The following is a 20,274-nucleotide window of genomic DNA, read 5'->3' on the forward strand; positions in this document are numbered from 1 at the left end:
CGAAATGTGCAATTTTTTTTATCCGGATATGCAAAGTTTTAACTTTTATTGATTTCCTTTTAGATTTTTTATTGACTAAATTATTATTCACTGATCATATTTAATTTTACACTGATTAAATTTCACATTTTACTGATTTAAAAAAAATGACTGATCAAATTTGACTTTTTACCGACCAAATTTGACTTTTCTCCGACCGAATTTGATTTTTGACTGATCAAATTTTATATTTTACTGACCAAATTTTATTTTTTACTTACCAAATTTGACTTTTACCGACCACATTTAATTTTTTCTGTTTTTTTTTTTAAGTTTTTTACTGACCATATTTAAATTTTTATTAACCATATTTTTTTCCTGACAGAATTTGGTTTTTTATTGACCAATATTTTTTTTACCAATTTGAATTTTTTATCGACCAAAAGGATTTTGCCAAATGTTATTAGTATTTTAAAATTAATATTTGATGAACATTTTTAGAATCTTTAGGAGTTTCTCAAAGATCGCTTGTAATGCTTCGGTTAATAGTTCTTAAACATCTTACTAGAACTCAAATTTTCAATATCAGTCATAACTAAAAAAAAAGATAAAGAATCATTGAAGAAATTTAGAAAACAACAATCAATGGTGCAAAATTCTATTTTTAGAGCATTCAACAAAATAATTTTCACGAGGAAAATATTTCTTAAGTCACTTTAGTTGGTACTTGGTATCAAATTTATTTAGGATTATAATGCTAGTCATTTATGCATAAATCTTGTGTATTAATGATACCAATAATACTAAGAAGACAATCTCTAGTCCAAATTGTCGAATAGTACTATAATTCTTTCATGGATTCAGAGGCAAATCTCGTAATTTGAGCTTAAGTAATCCCATTTCCAATCAAATAAAATGGGATTCAGCCATAATCCCTCTCAACTTACCATCCGATGAGGGTGAGTGGACACCGTCATCCACTCTCGTGGGTTTCTTTGAACTGGGCAACCTCGTGACCGCATCCAAAGGTGGGGCTGCCACTTGAAGACGCGGCGTTGATGTCGCATTGAGGACCACTTCGCGCTCGAAGCGCCTCAGTTTTGCCATGGACCGTCGATGATGTGCACGACGATGGAAGTAATTTCTAGGAGGAAAATCCATTTCGAGCCGAACATCAGCCCCAATCCGCGAGGATGGGACCCGACTCGATTCTGTGTCAGCTACTGAGGCCATCATTTGTCCATTGTCTTGTCGTTGTTGGTTCACGTTGTTGTCGCCAAGAATGCCTGGGAAAGACAAGGAGGAAAAACGTGAGATAAAATTCGCTGGTGAATGATGCAATTTCCCCCAACAATCCCCCCCTTACCCACCCTCACCCAACCCTAATGACTGTGTTTATTTTAACGAGATGGAGGGATGGGAAATCAAATAAAGACGCCTCGAAATAGTGGTTGTTTTCCATGGAAAAAGTACTCAACCCTCCCAGATGAAGAAAAGTCCAAGAGAGGGTAGAAAACTCTGTTGAGGGGGGCAACCCGTCGACTTTAATGATGCCCTCCTATTAAAGCCAAAGGAAGCCATTCAATTACTCACTGTAGATGTCCCTAATTCAGATCTCGTTCTCTCACTTTCTGTCTATAGTTTTATGGGCTCCACATGATTTAATCAAGTTGCCATTGTATGTAATACAACCCCTAATTTAATTCCACCCCATCTGTAAGGATCGTGGAGAAATTTATAGTTGATGATGAAACTTGGTCCGTTGCCATGAAAGAAAAGACCAACCAACTAATTAATAATGACATCACATTTTTAAGTGCACAAACAAATAGATGGGGATTTTCGTTCATTCACCCCCTGAAAATTGTCTAACATTGATAGCCAATTGAAGGGTGCTAAAATTAGCGCATATTGAGACCTAGTTGCTTTGTTCTTTTCATTTGAGCGGTTTTGGGATGAATTTAAGGGTAGACTTACGACTTTTGAGTCGTATACGTTCTTTAAATTTCAGGATACAGTTTAAATACGAGTATAAGAGAGCTGGGATAATTAACTAACCAGACTTATTAATAAAGCAAAGAATTATAGACAGTAGTGGAATATACATTTCCTGAACGAAATATTGTGAATTCAATTAGGAGATATAGAGCAAAGTGGGGTACCTTTGAATTGTAGCACCTTTGTAGTAAGTTTTTTTTCTCCTGTTTTTAAAAAAAAAGCTGAATCTTATCATAATGTAATTTACAGAGCGATGCAACTTTATTTTCGTATCTTGATAAGATGTCAAATTTTGAATTATAAAAATATGGTATGCAAGATTAAGTTCTATATGGTGAGTTTATTTCAACGAGACAGCCGTGCAAGCTAGAAGTGCCATTTAATTCCTGCGCTAATTTTGTTAATTGGAAAACAAAAGGCGGGATGAAAAAACAGAGAAAAAGTAAAAAATATTTGGTGAAAAAACTAATTTTGATGAAATTATGGAAAATGGAAACGCAAAAGCCGAGTTTACTAAGTAACAATTCTTTAGGATCAAGGAATCATACATGCAAGAAGACAATAATTTTTTTTATCACAGGTCTTTGAATTCTTTCTTCTTTGAAGGGTTCGTTGACATTGCAGAGTACTAGGTATTGCTTGCATCCATGTTACCACAAACTTTGGAATAAATACTAATATGATGAATGATAAAAGAGGATCAAGGAGGTCACCAGGAGATTAAATAGGTGCAGAACTGGCACTATAATTTGCCCAGCAAAGAAGAATTGTGCATTACTTAAATAAAGAATTGGTGAAACAAGAGGATGATGCTGGACAAATGACTCGTTTTAATGAACAATCTCTCAGGGATTGGACAAATACTTCATTCCCAGAGAGTGGATTGGATTAAGAACCGCATATAAATGATCTACCGCCAAAAAATTGTGGTCTTTTTCTTCTCCCGGAAGTGTCTTCAGATTATTCTAGACTGCATTATGCAATAAGAAAAAGAATAATCCCCTTTTAGCGAGCAATAATGTAAGCAGCATTATCAATCTGTTAAAAGAAACTTGGGATTGTTGTAAAGTCAATTAACAAAATTATATTTTCTAAAAAATATTTATATCCAATTTTTCAAGGAAAAAATAATTTATTTTAATGAATTAAATATTTATGAACTTCAAATAAAGAAAACGAGTAGTAAAAGAATTATTCTTTATTTTTTTCCTCTCGAGAAGGACGCAAAAACAGGGAATCTCATACTTTGCGACACCTCTGAAACTGTCCAAGTCAAGAAAAATTTTGAGGTTGGAATTCATATTTTATAAAATTCACTATCCAGGGTTGCATCGCAAATCTCTTAAGTTAATAGACTAATAGACGAGATCTTCATAATAGATTTGTAAAAGTAAATTCTATCATAATAAGTTCAGTTCAATTTAAAAATTGTACCATAAAACCGATAAAACCCTATTTAAAATGTTTTCAATTCAAAAGTATACCTCGCTACCCCTTAGTCTTGAAATCCTAAGTGATTAAAAACTCTGCAAAAATCTTTATTTGAAGACTAAAAGATAAAAATTTTCACATTACACTTTCGTATTTTAGGAAGATTTTCAAGTGATTTCATGATTCTATTTGATATGTTATATTATCGGTTGTAAACTGAATAGTAAATTAACCTTGTCGACAGTCCAGTATACAGATTGAATAAAGCTGCCTACGAAACAGTCGTGCATATTTTAGGAAACGGTCTAGCGCTATCTTCACTTAGGTGCGTGACTTTTGGACTAAATTAGTGATCAACTCCATTTCTAAATCTGAGCAGAAACAGAAAATAGAATTTGGATTGAGGATTAAACATTTAAGCTTGTAGAACTCTACTCAATCAAAATGGCTGCGTCCCATCCTTGGAATTACTTTACAATCCATGAAGAAAAATTGCCATCTTATGAGCCACTAATCTCTTAATACGCCTTTAACCTTTTAAGGACGAAAGGGTCAAAAATTGAGAGTAAAAAATTCACTTTTCTGACATTTTAGAACAAAGCATAGCTTCAGAAGGCCGTAGGAAAAATTTCATTTTTGGGTCACCATTGACCCAATCGTCCTTAAAGGGTTAAAGGGCTTATAATGAAAATGTTGTGTTTGAATTCTTGTGGAAACTATGCGCCATTTTATGCGCCATGAGAATGCACTACTTTACTTTTAGTAGTCACAGAATAGTAATGAAAATGACCGATAAAAGGAGCAAAGTTAAGGCGAACGGATCATTGTCACAGGAGTTCCGTGTGAACAACGGGCTCGTGTAGGAGAAGGGACTATCGTGCATTTCCTTTAACCTGGACCTGGAGAAAGAGATTCGTGACTCCGGCGTGAGCATGAGGGAGTCATTCTCAATATGTCCACGCATATCGTAGCCCCTAGCCTGAATATATCGATATCATGAGACGCAATTCCAGAGCCATACAGGAGTCTTTTATCCAGACGGAGCAAGTGGCACGAAGTCTAGGGCTGCAGATAAATGAATGTAAAACAAAGTATATGGTGGCCACGTCTGCACAAACTCCGGCAACATCTACAGAAAGCATTGGTTAAGTATAAGGTTCCCGATGGGGGACTACAGCTTTGAAGTTGTTAACTCTTTCATTTACCTTAGAACAACAGTCACATCCGGAACAAAATATCTCAACGGAAGTCCGCGCATTGCTGCTGTAAGCCAGCAAGACATATTTCAATACCGTAAGGGTAGATGACTTTGACCCTTCCTGTTCGTAAGCTTTTCTTTACTTCTAGAACTCAAGGAGGGTCTTTACAGATACATGTCTGATCAGTGGGAACCGTTCTTAAACATTAAAATTGAAGAAAAGCTTACGAACAGTAGGGGGTCAAAGTCACCCGTGCGGACAAACTCATCTGCATCTACGGTATATCAAGAGTTTTCCGATCCAGATCTTTAGGCATAAAGACTAAGCTATATGACTGTATAGTACTATAATTCTACCAGTCCTCACGAATTCGTATGAAACGTGGGTCCTTAGAAAAACAGAATTCTAAACTCTTAGCCACGTTTGAGAAGATTTTTGGCCCCGTATGTGAGGAGTTCAGGGTGGCGACTGGTCCCGAGTGAAACCAAGATCTTAGCCTGACTCAGTGACTTATTTACGGTTAAGTAAGTAAGTAAGTAAGTAAGTCATAGAATGATTGTATTGTAAGAATTTTAGTTCTACAATGCCCTACTCAGAAGATAATATAAGGACTCAAATGCATCTTGGGCTTTGTCTTTTGTCTGTATAAATCAGTTATGAAATCTCAAAATTCCCATTTAGGTCCCAGTCCAAATTAACCTATTATAACTCAAAACCATTAAAACAGAGACGGCAAAACGTCCAAGCTTTGTGAAATTCTCGAACTCACGAGAAAGTCCTCTCCGTTAGCATATTTTTTGTATGCACATAGGGTTACTGCTGATTTATTCTTCTTTATAGACAATGAGAAAGCCATTAGGAAATTATTTAAAAAAAAATATTTAAAAAGCTTGGGCCAATTTTGAGAAAAACCGAAAAAACATTGATTTTAAGGAATTTTACTTATAGGGAATGTAAAATTATTCAAAAATCGGTTCTTAACCGGTTCATTACCGATGAAGACCGATGCAGCCGGGTTCATAATTTCAATACCTTTCCAAAAAATCCAAATTTAACCAAATCGGTTGAAAAATGGGCCCTCCAAAGTGGTTGACCTTTAACCTTCAATAAATGGCGAATTTTCCGGTTATAAGTATGTTAGGGCGAAATGTTCAAGGTAGTCTAGGCTACCTCTAAAACATATCCGAAAATCATTGAAAAAGCTTGGGCCAATTTTGAGAAAAACCAAAAAGCATAGTTTTGGAGGGAAAAATAAACGTCGAGAGATATTGTTTTTTATTGGGGGTCATCTAAGACTGTACGTCGATATCTCTTACCGTTTAAGCTCCAGAACAGTGACAAGTTGAAACAAAAGACGATCATATTTATAACTGCTCTCTCTTTGAGTTCTAGCAGTAAAATAATGATTTTTTCGTATTACTTTATCATTATTTCGTGAATTTAGTTTAAAAACAGTTACAAATTAGTAAGGCCTTAGAAGAACTTGACAATTAGCCAAGAGACAATTGAATCATTAATTTATAGTAATATATTGTATCCTTTTCAATCAATTATTTTATTGAATTAATAATAAATAAAAATTTTATCATTATTTCTGATATAATTACGTTTAGTCATCTCTCGGTTTATCTTAAGGTCTGTCTAAGCCTTTACAAAAAATATTTGAGTTTGAAGTTGAATTTCAAACATTTCTGCAACGTCTCCATACCGTCACTGTGAACATGCTAAAGGAGGACTATTACGGTCGTTTTTCCATTTTTAAAAATTTAAAAATATTTCCAATGCGGCGTAACACTAGCCGCTCAATTATTTGGCGATCTTCGGGATTCTATGTTTTGTGTCTGTCTCTGTGTGAGTGCCTATCTTGTGGTACCGGTGGTGATATATCGTCCCCTCCCGCTGTCGAGAGGGCAGTGAGGAATGAGTTGTGAAGCTGGAGGGAGCTCAGCTCCCAAAACTTTTACTAAATTTTAATAAAGTGATTCTCCTCAAAAATTAGAGTAGATTCCCCATTCCCCGAGGAGAATGAGTGAGTGCCCCCCTGATCTGCGTGTGCAAGGAAGAAGGAGCTATGCGGAATTGGATTCATTATTCCTACGGAGGGAATAGTGCTTATGGAAACATCGTCTTTACGGATCACGTGCGCCCCTGAATTATCCAGCCATACTCTGTAGATTCTCCGGTTACCACAGGGCTCAGAGAAGATCGATAGTGAATTCATGAAACAACGCAGTGCCATCGTTAGAACACCTGGAAGGTAGAATTTCCCGAAAGACACTGGCCGGCTAGTAGGAAATCCCATCAGACTGGACTACAAACTTAACCTACAAAAGAGATGAGTACCGGAAAGCATCGAGTCATGTCATTACTCCAGGCCTCTGAGCACCTCTATACATCATACTGAAAAACCTTAAGTACCTTGCATGTAGATTTGTATAGTTCTTTGTAAAGTAAACTTTATCTTCACATGGGCCCTCAAATAACTATATTTTCTAATAGTACAGTGAAATGAAGATCTTGGGAAGTGGGGCTTGGGAGTGTAAGAAGAAACTATAAGAAATAAATGATCTTTGTAAGAATATTACTAAGGGAAAAAGGTGGTTGTTATTTGGAGAAGAGGGAGGTGGTTGATCGGTAAGGTTTGGGGAGGTTGGAAATAGAACATGTGATCTCTGCGAAATTCAGTGAATTTGAAGAAATATAGTTGTGTCAGCTCCGGCAGCCTTAAACATCGTTATATTTGGCGCCCAACAATCGGCTCATTACCCTAGACTTGTGTTGAGTCTCATGTGTTTGACTGAGTTTTCGTTCTGTGTAATTTGTCCGGCCCATTTACAGTAATTTTCAGTAGATTTCGGGATTCTTTGAGCTAGATCTTCACCAAATCTTGGGTTGAGGGTGAATTGGGAAAGCACTTGGTGCAAAAATTTTGACAGTAAAATTATTCTTCGCTACCCGGGCACAAGGGGCTGTTAAAAGGAAAAAATCCTAATTATTTGAGCTCTTGAGGGTGTATCTGAAATTGTATTGTATTGTAAATTTGTATTGTTCTTGTGAAGAATTGTCCGGTGAGGAAAAGAGTCTTTATCGGTTAAGATGATTTGAATTTCGGATGGTTTGATAAAATTATTCAATCTTTCACATTTTTGAGTAAGAAAAATTCACATTTTTCTAGCTTTTACTCGAGGTACTTTTTCCACAGCTTGTGGCAGTGCACAAAGAGATACAGTTAGTTAGATCGGATTAAAATTGGGATTATCGGATCTTTTGTATCAGGGATTATCCGAAGTATTGTATTTTAAATCTCTCTTCGGTATTAAATGGTTTTTGTATTCGAAAAACAATTAGACTTTGTCTAATATAAAGATTCTTTTCATCACATGTAGCTGTACTGTGTAGTTGTCCCGGAGATTTATATGGACTTTGAGTCCCAATAGCCCTGATAAATCGGATATTTCGGCACGTGTTAAATTCGGATTTGCTTTATCGATCTACTATTCTGAAGAAATATCTATTCTAAAACTCGCGTAATACTTTTAAAATTTAATAAGCTAGTTAATTTGATCTTTTCGGATAATATTTTTTGTAGTTAATTTCGATTTTTCTCTCCTTTTTTTGATAACTTTATTCCTTGGAAAGAAGTAAGCAGCGGATCTTATAAATTTGATGATTTCTCTTATGAACCTAAACATTTTTATGGAATAAAATCCTTCGCCAAGCCTTAGACGACTTCTAGTCCCGGGAAATTAATGCCAGTACTCTGTTTTATCGGTTAAATTAAGCGGGGCAATTGATCTGTCCGGGAAGGAGCAGTAACTCGGAGATGCAAAACCTTGATCGGGTGGAGGTTTTTGGGACTGGTGTTGGGGGGATTGGTTGATGGATGGGAAATTGGGGTATAAGTTTTCCCTTGAGGAGCATGGAGATTCGTCTGGCGCCCTGATCCATACTGCTTTCTGATTTCTTCTTGATTAGTCGGAGTCTCGGGCATTTTTGTTTACTATATAATAACTTTTTTCTCAAATTTTTCCCGGAGGTTCACTGGTCTTTGGCGTTCTCGGATGGTCTTCCCCTTTCTCAACGGTGGGTGGGGGGTGGATTTATTGGGAGAATCCCTGGATTGCATTTTTTCGAATTCGGATCGGAATCGGACATATTCGGTTAAATACTTTTATATCGGTTGCGTCCTACCTGAACCTGGATGTTTCCCGGATGGCACGGGTCCTTATCATTTGAAGGATGTAAAACCAGTTAATGATTTCCTTTTCAATTTTTTTCGGTCTATATTGGGGGGGAAATATCATAATTCTCAGTGAGTTTCGAGTTCTTCCGGTTTTTATATTTTTATATTTTACCTTGGACGGTTTCTTTCGGAAACACAGGCTTATGCCTTTCAAGGTGCCATGTACCTTACCGGATAATAAAAATTCTTCGGACTGCTTCATCTGGAAGCGCGGGCTCTGGCCTTTCGAAGACCCCTTCGGTGATATCTTCGGATATCAAAATTTCGGTTTTCACCCTTTGTAGGTTTGAGCTCAACCTCTTAGGAGTGCCTCGGATCGGATGAATCTCGGAAATTTAAATCGGTTTCGGTGGAATTTGTCTTGGGACCCGTATATTCTTCAGAGACTGAATTAATTCCGTAAGGGACGTGCTCTGAAAGAGTGTATCGTGGCTCAGGCTCATTCTTTTGATTTATTTCTGAATTTAATTCGGTATTCGGATGGGAGTCGGCACTGTCCACTCTCGGGAGAATGTCTCCTGCCCTTTTACTCGGATCCCTTTCCTTTCCTTTCCTTGTCCCTATTTAACCAGTTTATTCTCTCTATTAGCAATCATTCGGTATTAGTCTCAAATTTGGATCTTACAAGATTCTAATTTAGTATACTACTTCTTTTAATCAGTATTTCATGCCCTGAGAGTAATTTGGTTTCCGGTTTTGATTGTTTTTGCTTTTGATTTTCAAATTTTTAAGTTCTTTGCTGTTAATCATGGCGGTTATATGGTGAACAGGCCGGTCGGATTTTTCGTTTTAATTCGGAAGATTACATGAACGGTAAGAGAACTTTCCAGATGTTCCTAGTGGCGGACGCTGAGCTGACGCTGAGTATTTCATATGGTTTTCGGGCGGATCGGTGCAGTGTCTGTGCTCGGAGGGACCAATGTAGCTCCCAAAACTATATATCATAACTAGGTATTTCGTTTTACTTTTCACTGATCCTCAAAACAAAAACGAAAAAACAGAAAAAAAAAAAATACAAAAAAAAAAAAAAATACAAAAAAGAAAAACTGTTTATTCTCAGCTAAATTTTATTCTGAGATATATCTGATCTGTAATCCTAACCCTTCAAGTGTCGGAGGACGCCTTATGGAGGGATAGCCGAGTAGGCTTGAATCCCATATTAATATGGATGACTTTGGCCTCTTAGGAAATTTCCCGTTGGTCCAGTAGGGGAAAAGGGTGCCTGACCGACCTTCGAAAAATTAAGGGAACGCAATGCTCAACCAGTCCGAGGCAATGGATTTAGATCCTCATAAAGCTCTTACTGATTATGATATTTCACTATAATCTTTCCTTAATGGAAGATTCTTAATAGAGCTTTCCCCAGATAAGATTAAAAAAGAAATTAAAAAAGGAAATTGAAATGAATTAAAAAAAAAAAGAAGGAAAAAAAAAGAAAAAAAAATAAGGACAGTGCTTAAGTTAACCGATCGCCTTCTCAGCCCTTGTTGCGTCTCTGATTGGCCTCTCTTGGTACCTGATATGTATCCTTTGCTTGGAGGCTTGTGGAGTCTCAGAAGAAATTCACGGACTCATTTGGGGAAATTTGGAGGTTCATTGATTTCATAATTTGTGATCTGACCACAGCAGAGATCTTTCTTTTCTTTTAACATTGTATTACCTATTTTCATTTCCCGATTTTTTCCCGGGCACGGGAATGTTAAATATGGGTATTTTCGGAGGTACCTGAATAAGGTGCTGAATTTCTATATATTTTTAAAAATTAATTCTCTCTAAAAAAAAAAAAAATAAATAAATAAATAAATAAAATAAAAATATTGTTATTTATTTTGAGCATCCGATGATTCTTTCATGAAACTCAGAGTTTCATGAATGATCTCGATTCCTAAACATCCCTTCTTAACCCCTCTGAAATTCTCCTTGGGAGGTTTGGATTAGTTCCGTCGGGTGGGGGGAGGAAGGAGATCGTTGTTGGGAGATGTGAAGAGAATAGTGCCCCAACCCTAATCCTTTCTTTTTACCTAATTTTCGGATACGGAAGGCTCGTAAGCTCTCTTCTCATATATATATACATCTCTGGTATTCCTTCTTATGAGGTCATGTGCGCTTTATTCAACATCCATCGGCGGATTATTTTTCTATTCAGTAATTTTTATTCCACAAGATTTTCAGTTTTCACGGTTATGAGCTAGGCCAACTTATCGTATTTAATTTCTTTATTTTTCTTCTCCTAGATTTCTTTCACCGGGCACCTTAAAACATTTTTTTTTCTTTTCTCGTTTTCTTTTTTTTCATTAAGAAAGAGGAGATATTACGGTCGTTTTTCCATTTTTAAAAATTTAAAAATATTTCCAATGCGGCGTAACACTAGCCGCTCAATTATTTGGCGATCTTCGGGATTCTATGTTTTGTGTCTGTCTCTGTGTGAGTGCCTATCTTGTGGTACCGGTGGTGATATATCGTCCCCTCCCGCTGTCGAGAGGGCAGTGAGGAATGAGTTGTGAAGCTGGAGGGAGCTCAGCTCCCAAAACTTTTACTAAATTTTAATAAAGTGATTCTCCTCAAAAATTAGAGTAGATTCCCCATTCCCCGAGGAGAATGAGTGAGTGCCCCCCTGATCTGCGTGTGCAAGGAAGAAGGAGCTATGCGGAATTGGATTCATTATTCCTACGGAGGGAATAGTGCTTATGGAAACATCGTCTTTACGGATCACGTGCGCCCCTGAATTATCCAGCCATACTCTGTAGATTCTCCGGTTACCACAGGGCTCAGAGAAGATCGATAGTGAATTCATGAAACAACGCAGTGCCATCGTTAGAACACCTGGAAGGTAGAATTTCCCGAAAGACACTGGCCGGCTAGTAGGAAATCCCATCAGACTGGACTACAAACTTAACCTACAAAAGAGATGAGTACCGGAAAGCATCGAGTCATGTCATTACTCCAGGCCTCTGAGCACCTCTATACATCATACTGAAAAACCTTAAGTACCTTGCATGTAGATTTGTATAGTTCTTTGTAAAGTAAACTTTATCTTCACATGGGCCCTCAAATAACTATATTTTCTAATAGTACAGTGAAATGAAGATCTTGGGAAGTGGGGCTTGGGAGTGTAAGAAGAAACTATAAGAAATAAATGATCTTTGTAAGAATATTACTAAGGGAAAAAGGTGGTTGTTATTTGGAGAAGAGGGAGGTGGTTGATCGGTAAGGTTTGGGGAGGTTGGAAATAGAACATGTGATCTCTGCGAAATTCAGTGAATTTGAAGAAATATAGTTGTGTCAGCTCCGGCAGCCTTAAACATCGTTATAGGACATTTCTATTGGCAGTTTTTGGGATGGATTTCAGTGGAGATGGAAAGCTCTTGGGAAATCTACCACAAATGGGCAGGAAATGCCCACATGATGGTGGGTGGGCTTTTGTTCTTTGATATCATTTCGAGTTGACTTTGTTTATCTAGTGGCCAGAGGGTGAAATTGGTCATTAAGCAAAACTAGAGGCGGTCACCCAATATCACTCACTATACCCTACTGGCAATTCTTTCGCATCTTTTACTCCCTCAACCCCATTCCAGCTAGTGAAACCGGTACCCTGGGAGGATTGTATGTTATTTTGGGTGGGTGTTGTCCACAGGGTGAAAATCACTCTGGGAATTGTATTTAATTGGAACCACAATTTATTTTATCTCCTCTATGTTTCTAGGTCTCTCGTGTGCTGTACCATCCACTTTAATAGATAGAGATTTATGGAGAATATTTTAGTGAAGAGACATGTCTGAATTCCTTTTTCAACCCCCGCACACATCCATTTAAATATGCGGTGGTGAAGTGATAAACCACATGCATCACACTCTTTGCTGCACATATACATAATTTTGATGAAACATGAAGTCTAACATAAGCACACAGAACCCAAACCCAGCATTTTGCCAGTCCTTGTGCCATTTCCTCAGTGGAGCACTTTCCACGACAAAGCCACCCTCTATCCTACCCCCCCATTCACTCCGTCCCGCTCTCGCCCTTTTGCTCAATTTTAACATTTTCATGTTATGCAAATAAATCGGAGCCGTGGTAAAATGGTGGTTGTAAAAATTTGCATATGAATGATGACTTTATTTATTCGCCACACACTAGAATTATACATACTGACATATACCATACATAATTTTTTCTCCTCGATGGTACGACAAATTGAGGCGTATGCAGTGGGTGGAATGTTTACTGTGGCTTCCAGCCCGATATCTCACACCGTTTGTCCCCAACAAACATGAAAAATTACATTTGATTGATTTGGCGGAAGGAAGATGGGAGTAATTTTGGCTACAGATGAAATTTGCATATAAAAACCAGACCCTTTGCTACTTTCAACTTTTTCCCAGTAATTATGACATTGTATTTCAGTGAATCTCGGACTGAATGAAATTCGTAGAACACTTTTGCAAATAATGATTTTAATGCGCTATTATGCCATGGATAATGTAATTTTGGATAGACAATGGTGAGTGATTTTATGTAAAATTAATAACATCTGAATATTCTGATAATGAAGTGCTTTAGACAAAATATTGTACTGATTGTGAGAGAAACACACATCTCCATTGAGGAAATTAAGCTTTATACTGAGAAATATTTCCATTTAATATTGCATCAGGAATGCAACTCAAAAATTAAAATTGCTTAGAAAGTACATTATCAAAAGGTTTTATTATTTGACATTGACATTGAAAAATCGTTAGATGGAAACACTGGAGGTCATTGGCATAGAGGGACGAAATGTTCGAATGGATCATCTCCAATATATTATATCCAAATCTAAAAATATAATTGAAAAAGCTTTCAATAGAAATCAAGGACATTAGATTTGGAGGGGTAGTAAGCATAAAGATTCTGCAGAAGTAGAGGCGTTAGAACAAAAAGAAATAGGGTCGGAGGAACGTCTGTTCGACAGGGAACCCCTATTGACACTTTTGTCAAAATGTTGAAAATTATTTAATGCATCTAGTAAATTATAAATAATATAACGTTTTTTTTCTGTAATATACCTTTTACTATAAACAGAGATGTTCAAATTTCGTATCCCAAATGGTACAGAGTAGGGTGTCAATAGGTGCTGACACGGGTTCTTAAAGTGTCAATAGACGTTCCTTTTACCCTATTCTAGAAAATATTGACTTAGAAGAGCCAATCGGAAACTGGAAACCCATACCTTTTATCATGCTAGGGAATGTGAGGAGGCATCGACCTCGGGGCACAGCTAGGGCAAGGTGGCTGAATCAAATTCAGGATCTTGCATAGAAGCGCCTTGGGATTGACCGTGAACACTTCCCTGAAGTGGCGGAGGATCGAAGATCATGGGTTGCTAACCTGGATGTCCAAGTTTGCGATCCCAGTAGGGATAAGCGGTTGAAGATGATGATGATTATGATTCAATCTCTGGACCGGTACCCAGCGTAGGGACTAACATAGTGCAGAGTGGACAGCCTTTTCTACAATTATTACCCAGTAAACGATTGAACCCACCAATCCTAATCCTTTATTCCTACGACAGACTTAACAGGCCATTCAATAAGTCCGTAGCATAACACATAGATGGCGCCATAATCAATAAATCTTAAATGAATCCGTTCAGTAATAACCTATTGAAGAGACAAAGCTATTCCAAAGCCAAGCTCAACCCATTCGAAAATTTACCGAAAGCCTAAAGTACAAGTTTACGTACTCGACTTTATAGCGCTGATTGTTCTGTCATTGCGAATTTCGGTATTCTTGACACATCAATCTTGACTTCAATCGTCAACATTGTCAACAAAGTATGTAAAAGTTTGCCGTAAAAAGTGAATTTTTGTGTAGTTCTGTGGAATTTCAGGATGGCAGAATGTGTCAATCGCAATTTTATTAAAATAAATGTCCTGTTCATGGACTTGCTCACTTTTTGTGTAACTTGTCGGTTTAAACGTTCAAATTTATAACGGGTTTTTAGGTAAGTTCTTAAACCTCTCAAATCGGGAAGGCTTATTTACTGAATGAGAGGAATCTCGAATCACTCATCTTTCAAGTGATATGCATCAAAATTTGACAGCAATCGAACCAGGTTTTCATATTATAGCTGTTATAATTGACATCTGCGGATGACTTTGACACCCTCCTGTTCGTGAGCTTTTCTCTACTTCTAGAACTTAAGGATGGCCTTTACCGATCATGCTAGATTGAACCGGTGAGAACCGTTATTAAACATTAGAATTAAAGAAAAGCTTACGAACAGGAGGCGATCAAAGTCACTCGCAGGGGACAAAGTTATTCGAATTTACGATGTGAAAAAAATTTTAGCACAGTGGCTGCCACGTTCGCTCACTTTGGTCCAAAACCGAAAAACTAATAATGAAGCAAAATTGCATGAATTTTGATCTTGGTCCTTATGCAGCTATATGCGGAAGACTAGGACACAAGGGAGTCTTATCTAAAGAGATGATTAACCGATTATTGTAATTTTTCTATGACGAAATTCAGTGGCAGCCAAAATCCCGAAAGCCAAAATCCTGAAAGCCAAAATACCGAACGCCAAAATCCCGGAAGCCAAAATCCCGAAAAGGCCAAAATCCCAAAAGCCAAAATCCCGAAAGTCAAAATCCTGAACGCCAAATTCCCGAAAAGGCCAAAATCCCGAAAGCCAGAATTCCGAACGCCAAATCCCGAAAGCCAAAATCCCGAACGCCAAAATCCCGAATATTCAAAATTTGAAAGGGATGAAATTATATGGATGAAAATGTTTAGAATAATTTCCCAAGACACAAAAGATTTCCCTTTGCCTCCAGCAAGCGCGGGTGCAATCGTGGGAGTAGCTATGACAATTTTAAGAACTCGGGATTTTGGCTTTCCGGATTTTGCCCGGGACCCGACGAAAGACCTAAGGTAAAGTGCCCTCAATCGACCGGTTTCTCGACTCGACCGGTATTTACTATTTTTAGCGTATGATCTAATATTAATAGGTAAATTATTCCATAAATAATAATTTGAAATTAAATAGAAAATCTGCAAAAATTTCTTTATAGAAAAGGGTTTTTGTCAATAATATAATTTAATAATATATTAAAGACTTTAATTATCTTTTTTTTCTTTTCGAAACTTTATGTAAGTATTTCACTACATTGAAAGTTTTGGTACTGAACAAATATAAGGAGAAAAAGAAGAATTGTGCTCTTGTCTACCTAATTAGGAATGCTTTTATCTAGTTTTGGAATTTTGAACTCTTGAAAAAATTTGTACTGAGAACTCATTCATAAGCGCAACTGTACAAATCTTGGATCGTAATGTTTCTATATGGCACCATTATTTGAAATTAATTATTTTCTTGTCATAATTACATAGCAATGACTACATTTTCTTTAGTAAATTAATACACTACAAAAGATTAAGTTCAAGATTTAAAACCAGGAAAATTCAGGAACATTCAAGTTAAAAATGTTTAAAACGTTTAGTTATTAAAAAAAACAAAATAAATCACGATTTTGAAATATAATTTTTACCATTTGCTGATTATAAATAACATTAGTTTCGAATACTATTCACTTCCCTAAAATTTATAGCAATAATGGACTACAAATCACATTTAGTGAGATACCATTTGGCCGACAATCCCATCTTCCCATCCCTGATAATTCCACGGACCGTGGGATCTTCTACCCTGTTATTATTATATCTTAAATATTGCATACGAACAATCTGACTACATTAATATTGTAGCAATTTAGATTAATTTTAATTGCAATTGATTTATTTGTTATTAAAGTTTGTGCGATTATATGTTATTTTGTATAATATTACGTGATTCACTCATAAATTAAACTAACTAGCGTTATTATTTCTCTTTTGTATACTCCTCAACGCATAGTCATATTACAGGATATTATGCATTTATAATCAAGTTTGTTTGTCAGGAAAAACTTTTCCTCGGAAATTTCAAATAACTTTCAAATTATCCTTTTAAAATGCATCATCATTCTCTTTGAATACTGATATTTTATGCGACTAATTTCTGTAAAAGTTTAACAGTTTGCAGTGTTACTTATTCTGTGAGAATATGCTCTTTTTATAGCTGTCCAATTATTTCTAATGGCGCGATTGATTAAAAATTCTCAGTATACCATCAACGCAATAACAATTGATTATATATTCATAACAAAGGTTCTATATTACTTGATGTACAAGAAATTGAGTATATTTCATTGTGTGTGAATTAGGTCACAAATTTACCCTCCAATGACTCAATGGGTAATAGGGGACTGGTTTAAAATGAAAATTGGAGTCCACCTTTCTCAACTTAATTAATTGCAGAAGCCATAAATGGTGTGACCTTCTTTTCCCATTTACGCTATTGCTATGGGACTTGTACGGGTCATAGGGACCTCGTTTTAACTCACTCCTAGAAAGTTCTTTCCAGCAAACAAAATTAAAATTAAGTGATATTATAGGAAGCTGATAAAGTGACTTAATCATCATTTCCCATTCCATACACCCTACAGTAGTTGCCCAAAATATTGCTTCAAGTGAAGGAATTAATCGAGCATCAGATTTCGAAATACAGGGCTTATTCGAAAATCATCGTTTCGAAAGAGATTATTTTGGATTGTTTTGTAACATTTTGAACGAAGTATGTTTAATTGAAATGCAAAAAGTTTATCACCGTTTATTAGGTGAATCGCTTCTTGTCACTTGCATTTTGTTTAAATCTTTACTGAACACCCAAGAAGCAAAATAGCTGCCTTATAGAACCAAGATTTTCACAAGGCTTTTAATGCGCCTTTAAAATGCTTATAATGGGAATTGTGTTCTGAAATTCTAGTAAAAGTTCATAAGCTCTTCAAAAGTGCGCCACTTTACTTTTAGGGGTCCAAGTGACACAACCAAGAGCGTTTTAAGTAGCTTATAAGAATTTTAGTTTTATAAAACTTTACTTAGAGAATTCTACTTCAGCTATTGCTAATACTGCTTCTTTATATAAGCTGCTATGTAAGGGATTCATAAACGAATCACGTTAGTATTGTCGAACCAACTAATCCTCCTCAATCCTTCTAATACAAGAATCCGAGCGGTATTTATAATAGGGGAAAGTTATCAAGCTTCGCAAAGACTTTGGCTTCGAAGAATATGACGTCGAACTAGCTTTAAAAATCAACTAATTAACTGAACCAGTATGTTACCTTAAATAGCATAAATCTTGCTGAACTAAATTAAGCGAGCCTATGATTAATTTAAAACTAGTCTTATAACATAGGGCACAGCTATTAAACGGTTTTACGATTTAGCTTCCAGGAAAAACGAAAATCACTTACTTGAATAGACTTGTAAAAGAAAAGATCTTTTTCCGATTTTGTTTGACCATTCGATTTTGAGTTTGTTGAACGGATTTAACTAAATTAAGAACTCTTTTTAATATCAGGGACAGGAATTAAGGCTTAGTGCGACCAGTCAACGCTATTTGAACAGTTAGCCTAAACGTGAAAGATTGAGAAACGTCCGGAAAAATAATAGTAGGAAATAAAGAATAGTTTGCCGGTATTGAAATACTGGTAAGAGTCTGCTGAGCCGGACCCTTACAGGAACCAATTAATAGAGAAGATAGAGACCCAATGATCCAAGCATTTAGTAGAATTACTAAGAAATGCCAAAAAAAACGACGTCGATCTAGCTTTCGATTTTTTTACAACTCAGTTCAAACAAACATATATTCCTCTAATTAATACAAAGTATCTTGTACTTTGGACTTCATTCCTTCTTGTGCCGAGTTAGATTTTACTTCTTAGAAGTGCATAATTCTTGGTTCAATAAACGGACTATTTCTAGTTGCAGGGCTATAACTATACTATTTGCCTTTCTTTCATCAACCAGACACCACAGATCCGTTTTTTTTTTTGGATATGGAATCTTCGTATTTTACATTTCGTATTTTACAGGTTCGTATTGCACATTTCGTTTTGCGGAAACTTCTACTTCTTGTACTAGAATACGAAGTTTCCGCAATACGAAATGTGCAATATGAACATGTAAAATACGAAATGTAAAATACGAAGTTTCCGCAAACCTTTTTTTTTATATAAAGCTCCTGGTAAATATTTAAACCTTAATATCGTAACACGTAACCAGTCCACCAGACTGGCGGAAGGTTATTCCCAGTTGGGCATCGATCAAACTAGCCATTGAACAACACATTTTCGTCATTTTCAGTTCGGATCGGCACATATCATAACCATCAAGATCAAACCAATATATACAATATACCAAGATACAGAAGTAAGTATGTAAGTCAGTAAGTAAGTAAGATCAAGCCTTCACCAGTATTTCTCAATTTGTATAGGGGAGACCGGGGATGTTTGGGACAGGGGTAGTGTGGGACAAGGCGATTTTTTCAACTAATTTTTGAAATAAATGGGATTTAACCATTACTGTATCGTAGGCAATATTAAGATGTATCTTGACTAAAAGAATGGATATCCTCAGTTTTATTGTTTTAATTCTATGAACATTATTTTAAAAATTGTTAAAAATCGTATATTTTGACGTCTCAATTTTCCTCTTTGTATTTTATATAAGCGATATATAATCAAAACTTTTTTATCTCATTAGAGAGCAGTGTAATCTGGGAACATATTTTTATAAAATTTTCAGAGATTATACGCTCTTGTTTTTTACATAAAGGTTTGAAATACCAAAAATACACGTGGGGATGTTTGGGACACCTGAAAGGGGATGAATGGGACGTTGATTTTCGACAATATTGTAGGTGGTATGCAATTGTTTATTGTCAAAATGAAGAGTAATGCACAGTTTCTACTGGAAATCTCCCTCTTGTGCAAACTTAACCAGTGGAGCAGATTTCTCTAATTACAGGGACAATTAAATTATCTTTGTCTTAGGAATCAATAATTCCTTCTCAGAGGATATTCGATCTTTGCCCAATCTACTTAAAAACTATTTTTTTCGAAAATTTCTCGAACAAGTTCTCCAGAAAAGGCAAGGCGAGAGCTAATTCAGAGAAATAATGAGAAAACAGGTACAATGCAGTTGTCGTAAAATCAAACAGGAATCCATCAATGAGTTCAAAACAAAGAGTTGCAAGAAAATCTACTAGCCTGAGGAATTTGAGAATCATGATTGCAATATTTAGAATAAAAAAAAAGAAAAGAAAGGTAGATGGAAAATAAGAAGAAAATACTTTAAATAATTGATTGACAATAAATGACTCTACTGTACAAATAAAATTGATATTAATTTCTAAGTGTAAATAAAAGATGAAGCATTTTTATTTCTATCAGAAATATTTTTAATCTGGTATTTAAAATTAATAAACGTGTTACAGTAATACAAATTATGCGAGAAAAAACGCGTCCCAAACATCACCTCTTGCGTCCCATACTGCCCCACATCGGG

General features: G+C 36.1%; 1 protein-coding gene across 1 annotated transcript in view; it reads right to left on the reverse strand.

The window, feature by feature from the left end:
• Window positions 1–20,274, reverse strand: part of LOC129803756 (uncharacterized) — a 391,692-nt gene that overhangs the window by 115,580 nt on the left and 255,838 nt on the right. The window contains exon 3 of the mRNA XM_055850537.1: window positions 927–1,265. Coding sequence (XP_055706512.1) covers window positions 927–1,265 — 339 coding nt within the window. The remainder of the gene's footprint in view (window positions 1–926; window positions 1,266–20,274) is intronic.

Source organism: Phlebotomus papatasi, chromosome 2 (assembly GCF_024763615.1).
Source record: "Phlebotomus papatasi isolate M1 chromosome 2, Ppap_2.1, whole genome shotgun sequence".
Taxonomy (NCBI): Eukaryota; Metazoa; Arthropoda; class Insecta; order Diptera; family Psychodidae; genus Phlebotomus; species Phlebotomus papatasi.